The sequence below is a fragment of the Oryctolagus cuniculus genome, chromosome 4, assembly GCF_051225735.1.
Source record: "Oryctolagus cuniculus isolate XC-2025 breed Fujian yellow rabbit chromosome 4, ASM5122573v1, whole genome shotgun sequence".
Classification (NCBI taxonomy): Eukaryota; Metazoa; Chordata; class Mammalia; order Lagomorpha; family Leporidae; genus Oryctolagus; species Oryctolagus cuniculus.
The window spans coordinates 149,433,199-149,440,511 of NC_142870.1; the positions used below are offsets into that span (position 1 = coordinate 149,433,199).

At 37.9% G+C, this 7,313-nt stretch overlaps 1 protein-coding gene across 1 annotated transcript in view; it reads left to right on the forward strand.

The window, feature by feature from the left end:
• MRPL3 (mitochondrial ribosomal protein L3) overlaps positions 1–3,060 on the forward strand; it is a 44,163-nt gene extending 41,103 nt beyond the window's left edge. Inside the window, exons 9-10 of the mRNA XM_002722066.5 lie at positions 202–279; positions 2,268–3,060. Coding sequence (XP_002722112.2) covers positions 202–279; positions 2,268–2,420 — 231 coding nt within the window. The 3' untranslated portion in view covers positions 2,421–3,060. The remainder of the gene's footprint in view (positions 1–201; positions 280–2,267) is intronic.
• The last annotated feature ends 4,253 nt before the right edge of the window (positions 3,061–7,313 follow it).

Here is a 7,313-nt window from a genome sequence, read left to right on the forward strand (position 1 = left end):
TCCCACAGACATAGCTGTTAATGGTTTTACATAGTAAGTCATTCATGGGATTTGAAGGGTTTCAATTCTTCTTCAACATAAGTGCTACTGTGATTATGTATAGGCCACTTAGATCCTCAGCTCTTAGCATATTGATTGTTTTGATACAAGCATATTATCTAATTTTTAACTCTTAAAGTTTTATTTCCTTTCATGCTTTAGGTGTGGAGAATAAACACAAAGCACAATATAATCTATGTAAATGGCTCTGTACCTGGACATAAAAATTGTTTAGTCAAGGTATGTGTAACTGCCTTTCTGTTTAATTTTCACATGTGGGCATGTGCTGTAAATTCTCCTTTTAGACTTAGTGGCTTTAAAATATGCATCTTTTCACATGTTCTCATTCATGGGGAAAAAAATGCCAAAACGGTCTCTGTCTTGTGTCCATAAAACCAGGAACCTGTGAAAATAGTAAGGCCAGGAAGCAGGAGGATCTTTAGGAAGTTAAAAATTGTATTGAGATAACTGTTGCCAAAGTGTCGATGTATCTCTGTACTTCCAGAAAAGAACATTTCAACTTTTTAAAGAGTTACTTTTACAAAGGAACCAGAAATATGTAGGGTAAAATTAGAGAATGCACAAAAAAGGTGGCCAAAGGGAGAGCTTTGATTATACCTTAAGTATCTTCCTTAAAAATAAATATTTTCATTTTAAAAAAATGAAACAAGAAAATTAAAAACACATTGTACAGATGGATTTAAAGAAAAAGTCTTATACTTTCAGAGAATTATTTCCATGAAATAAAATATAGAGTAAATATTCTAACTATCACATTTGTAAGAAGTATTAGGAGAATCCAGAGAACTGTTTGCAGCATGAGATAATGTGTTGTGAAATACTGTTTGTTTGTGCTTATCCATTGATCCTAATTTATGCATTATTTTCAAATTTTCCTGGTTTTGCTTTTGCTTTTGTTTTTCGGTTCTCTTGAAATAGACCAAAAAAAAAAAAAGTGGTGGGAGGTGTGGATAATTATGGGGGTCTTGGTGAAGGCAGGGAGATAATAAACCAAGACTTTCAGCCCTCAGCTTTAGAGCCACCAAGACAAAAAAGATAGATGATGTCATCAGATATGTTTCAAATCCATCAGTGTGCAGTGGTAACATTTACACTTAGAGTATGTAAACAGGGCTCTTTTTGTCTGAAATTCCTCAAATATAATAGATGTATAAAAGTGTAAAAATAACAGTTGGCTGTTTAATTAAATATTTATCAAATTAGCACAGAAAGCTTTATTATTATGGGTTTAATAATTTATTTGATTGGTTATATTGTCACTCCTAAATACTGAGAACGTTTAAATCGATAAGAATATGACTTTTTTTCTAGTTAACATTCAATCCAAGATTAATGAATTGGAGGAAACCGACTTATCTAAACAAGTTAATTTTCTTCTGTGCAACTTACTGATAATTTCTTGGAACAATTTTAACCAGAGACTAAAATAGATCTGTTTTTCTGTACTTAGCTGTTCCTAACAGCTGTGTATTTATTTCAACCAAATTATTCATTTCTTACTGCCAAAGTGATTATGTCTTATTTTACTCTATATATAATTACATGTATTTTTTATTTCTCTCTGAATGAATGCTATAAAATTGAGTTAGAAGCTTCAAAGAACCCAATAATGTTTACCAGAAATAAAATAATGACATTTTAGATTATAACAATATCTGTACTGAAATTCCCTTGTTTTTAATTAGAATTATTTTAGAACATAAAAAGAGTCAACATAGCTACTGTAAATACTTAGAGGCTTATTCCTTTTTATGGTATTTAAATTGTTTTCTATCTTCTTAATAAGAATGCTGTTTTACTGAAAGTAAGCTAATTTCCGTAACAATAGGTCATTTTTTAACTTTTATTTTTGTATTTGAGAAGTTACTCTGGATATGAGTTAGCAGTTTTAGACTATGATTTGTCCTCTGAGATAATTCTAGAGATTTGTAAGTTGTGATAAAATATAAAATAATGATTGACAATTTTATTCTTATAAAATAGCTGATTAACTTGAGGTTCTGTTTCTATCACTGGAGTAATCACATTTATTGGATTTAAAAAGAATGCATTGACTGGGTCCTTTTTATTCTTTGTATGTAGCAGTTGTGTTATTCACATTTGAAAATATAGGAGCAGATATTTTTTGATTATGAGTAGTAGGTGAGGTGAAATAGAGTACATATGGTTGTGCTACTAATAAGAATTTTGCCTCCTTTCCTTCCTAGGTCAAAGATTCTAAGCTACCTGCATATAAGGATTTCTGCAAAAATCTACCATTCCCTACGTATTTTCCTGATGGAGATGAAGAGGAACTACCCGAAGACTTATATGACGAAGATGTGTGTCAGCCCAGCGCACCTTCTATTACATTTGCCTGATGCCATTGGACATGCCAGAACTTTTATATTCAGTGAGCTTTGAAGAGCCAGAACATAACATAACCAGGAATTACACTCTCCTTTCTCAGTCACAGCAGTGCCAACTTGTCATCTTTGTCAAGGCATAAGTCATGTATCCCCTAATTAAATTTGATAGAAAAATTATAACATTAAACAGCTATGTAGTTGGGTTTGCAAAAATTGGCAATTTGCATATTAACAACCATATTTGTAGTTTATGGACTTCATTCTTTGGTACTGCACATTTCCCATATTGTCTGTCTCAAGATGTTTATAAATTTAACTTTTACTAAAGATTTGGGGCTTGCGCTGTTGCATAGCGGGTAAAGCCGCTGCCTGTGGTGCCGGCATTCCATATGGGTGCCAGTTCGAGTACCAATGCTCAACTTCCAATCTGGCTCCCTGCTAATGCACCTGGGAAAGCAGCAGAAGATGACCCAAGTGCTTAGGCCCCTGCACCCACATGGGAGACTCAGAAGAAGCTCCTGGCTTCTGGCATCGGATTGGCCCAGCTCTGGCTGTTGCAGCCATTTGGAGAGTTCCCCAGCAGATAGAAGATCTCTTTCTGTCTCTCCTTCTAACTCTGCCTTTCAAATAAATAAACCTTTGCGGAAAAAAAGACTTACTCTTTGAGAGGTGCTGACTGGAACAGTGGAAAACGACATGGCAACTCTGCTGCAGCCTTTCTGGGTTAAGGGAAACATTTCTTAAAATTCACTTCACAATTTTAGAACTGATTAAAGGGAGAGAATAAATGAGAGTTTTATTTGAATTACAGAAACGTGCATGTTATAGTTAAATGAGGACTTCAGACAGGGAGCCTGGGTCCCACCACTGGACACAATGGGAGGCAGTTCAGTTCTCAGTTCTCAGCTCTCAGGTCCTGATTTGCACTTGAACATCATTGACTGTTTAAGATTTTGTCTGAACTTAGGGAACCTTGTTACAACTAAACTTCATTCAGTTTAAACATTTGTTACAACATGCTTGACATTGGTTATTGATGATAAAACCCCTGTTAAAGAGTGTGTCACAATGTGCCTCTCTTTTCAGCAAAACTCGATGGTTGTCCTAAGCCATTGCACAGACTGCTGGCTCTCAGTCTGTTGCTAGACCTCTGGGCTGAATGCACTGTACTGTGAAAACCTGCAAACGTCTGTTAGTCTTCTTTGTCAGAGTAGACATACAGTGCTGGCTTCCTGGGACACTGAGTCTTGCAGAATTGTCTCCTAGCTAGCAGCGTGGTGTCTTCCTTCTGCCAGCAACTTTTTTGTGGCTGATTCATTTCCCCTGGTAGAATGTGCATTACTTTAAAAATGTCCTTTCCTGCCTGTTATTCCTGAGTTTTGTGCCACTTTTGTAAGAAATGTGGCAAGAAGAATGGACTTTCATTGCTTAGCATGGTTTTATAAATAGGTTTATAGTGGAGTGCTTTAGTGATGAGGTAGGGCATGCTGCTGCTGTCTGTTTTGGTGAGCTGCTCAACCCAGAGAGCATTTTAGGATAGGCAGACAGAAGTAGGTCACCATGCTATGAGGCTGCCTGGGACAGACGTTTCAGGAACTTTCTAAGTACATCCCTTCATGGCAACTTGTTTCTGTATAGGAAGAAATTGTTCACATGAGACTGTAGTTGACTAATGCCAGACAAAGTTTCTACACCCGTCAGGAATTTGGTATAAAGCTGACTTCACTGTAACAACAGACCTTTCTCCAGTTTCTAGTTGTGTTATGACATCTATTCCAGCATTATTAGCCCCATAAGTGACAGTGGTCTCAAAACATAACCCTACCAGACCATGACCGCCATTCGTGTTCCCCCTCAGCGGTCGCCTGGGATTCCTTGAACTGAGTTAAAGTGCTATTGTCCCTTCCGGTAGATAGCCAGAGTCCTGAGAACACAGGGTTGCCAGCCGCAATTTCATCATTGCTCGTCCCTGATTTTGTGTTCATCTATGATACTTTAAATTTTTAACTGGATTTCAACTCTATTTTATTGTGTTAAATCAATATTCTTTTGGATTAAAAAGGGTTGGGATTTCCTATAAATGTTGGGACTTTCTTATTGAAATCATTTCTCAATTTGAGTATATTATGTGTATCTTTTTATCTACCAACCCCCATCTATCATGGTCTGAATGAATGTAACTCATTTGAATAATCATTAATTCAGCATTTGCCATGTCAAGTGTTTGGGAAGAAACAAATGTGTGTATTAAGTGTTCCTTACCTACTCTCAAAAGAAAGGCAGTATTTAACAACAAGGAAATTTATGCTACAATGAAGAAAAAATGTTTGAGGAGAACTTAGAGCAGTCCATGTCATGCATTTGTTTTTCAGTCTTTTCAGATCGATGAGGTGGTCTGTTCAAGTTAGGCCAAAGTAATCTATGAATGCAGTCCAGAGCACAATGAAAGCAAGTAAGTGATTTTTAACTCCACTGGCCAGAGTCATCTTGACATAGGAGGTGCTTAATTGTTCATTGTTGGCATTTGATGGAGACAGTCAAAGTGACTGTTATGGTCTTGAGACTCCAAAATCAGGCTTCATATGAGCACTGAGTGAGTTTTAGGGCATTTGGAAATTCGTTGTTTTTAAAGAAAAAAGCATCCATCAAGTTCTGACGCTGGGTTAAATTTGCTTTATTTGGGAAAGAATTACTCCTTGCAAGGGTCCTGACAAAAAATGCATAGATGACTGCATTACTAGGACTGCATCACAGAAACAATAATAAATGGCTTTTTTTTTTTTTAGGAATTCAACATGAATCTCCTTATCTAAAATAGTGATGTGTTTAAATAATGAAGAAAAGATGGCTTCAGAGCTGTTGACTGTCCACCTTATTCTGAGTGTAGAGCATTGATTACCTGTAAAGTACCTGTGCTTTCCTCCCCCCCAAACAGAATTTGACAGATTAATAACGCCACCATGCTGTTGCAGTATCACCATCAATGACAGAGGTGACAGTATCCACACAGGAAGTGGATATTTAGGAAAACCATAAATCAAAGCTAAGGGCGTAGGCAAAGAAAAAACTGATAAGCAAATAAGGAAAAAAAGTATGTGATAGAAAAACTCTCAGGGACAGTGTTGTAGTGCAGAGAGTTTTGACACCAGCATCCCATGTGAGCGCCAGTTTGAGTGCCAGCTGCTCCACTTCCAATCTAGCTCCCTGCTTATGTGCCTGGAAAAGTAGTGGAAGATGGTCCAAGTGCTTTGGTCCTTGCCACCCACGTGGGCAACTCTGGTGAGGTTCTAGGCCCCTTGTTTCGTCCTGGCCCAGCCCCTGCCATTGTGGCCATCTTGGAAATGGACCAGCGGATGAAAGATCTCTGTAAACTCTGACTTTCAAATAAAGTAAAATTCTTTAAACAAAAGATCTAAACTTTTCTGTGAAATTTGAACCAGCAGCATCTTCTCCCTTGTGTTCATTCCTCTAGCCAGTAGCCAATGAAAGTCTCCTCTGCCAGGAGCATGTGATTGTGATTTAATGACTCAAAGCCTGTTTTAGACACTACTTACCAGAAGGAGAGAGACTTGGGGTTCTCTATTCCAGGAACCATTGAGATAAGCATCATTACGAGGCCCACCCAAACCAGTGGATGTAGGAAGGGAGCATGTCAGGTCTAGGTAGTCCCCACAATGGTTCACAAAGATGAGTCTTACCTTTTCCTAGCACAGTGGTTCTCCACCTTGACTACATACTAGAACCTGGCAGGGAGCTTTGCAGACAGTCATCCATTAGTCTTTGATTCTTGGGTTGGGAGAGACCCAGACATACCAGTGGACCACCAATTAGAACCACTGACATAAGTCAGAAAGACTTGTTACATGTTCTTGCTCATGTGGAAGCTAATCTAGTAACAAGAAATCCCCCATTGATCTAAAACACCATACTGTACAGACAGGTAAGTTATTTGTGCATCCCAGACCAGTTAATTGGAAATCTCCCTAAAGCAATGGAAATTTTATAAAAAGGCAATAGTAAGGCTTTGTATATAGTATTTTATATTTGTTTTTATGTCCATGGGACAGTACACTCTTGAGGAAGTAGTCCACATTTTCTAAAACTGATAATGGCATCAACCTTGTGTTGTGGCTGAGAAAACACATGGAGTGAGTAGTCTAGGACTTTCTGAGGATCTCACTGAATAAGTGTCACCAGGCTTTCCTGTCTTCCTCTACACACCCACGTGGGAATCATGGTTTTCTTTGAGGAAAACTGAATTGCAATTTAGCTTCATGAACAATTACGTATTCAGTTATTTTAGCTCACTTTGAAATGTGATAACTGTACTTCAGTATCGTGGATCAGTGATAAAATCCCAAGTGAAACAAGCTGTCAGTCTCAGCTTGTCTGAAGTTTTCAGGTCTATTGCAATCCAGTGACACTGACTTGAATGTCCTTTGGATCATTTGGTGTCCTTGGTTTTCAAAGGAGGCAGCTGCTTGCAGGGAGAACAGAAGGAACAATGTCAAGTCAAAGCCACACAGAGGACTAAAGAATCAGTGGCGTCGGAAATGATGTGGCTCGTGATCAGCCACTCTGACGTGTGTCATAGGTGGCAAGAGGAAGATCTGCATGGAATTGCCCTGTTGAATTACATCACCCTGTGCATGAGGCTTGGGAGAGCAGTGCTCTGTTTTGCCTACATTGCTTTTTTATTTTTTAGAATGGCTACATTTCTGTATACTTTTTATTTATTTTGTAGCTAGCAGGCTCCTTTTTTTCCAGACTCATGAAAGTATATGCCTGTACCTATGGCCTCTGAGGTCCTTGGATGAAAACAAAGAAAGTATGAGGTTGAAATTGCCCAGTAGATGCATAACTATTTGTACTGGCTGCATTGTCAATACTCAGTTATAGGAAGCA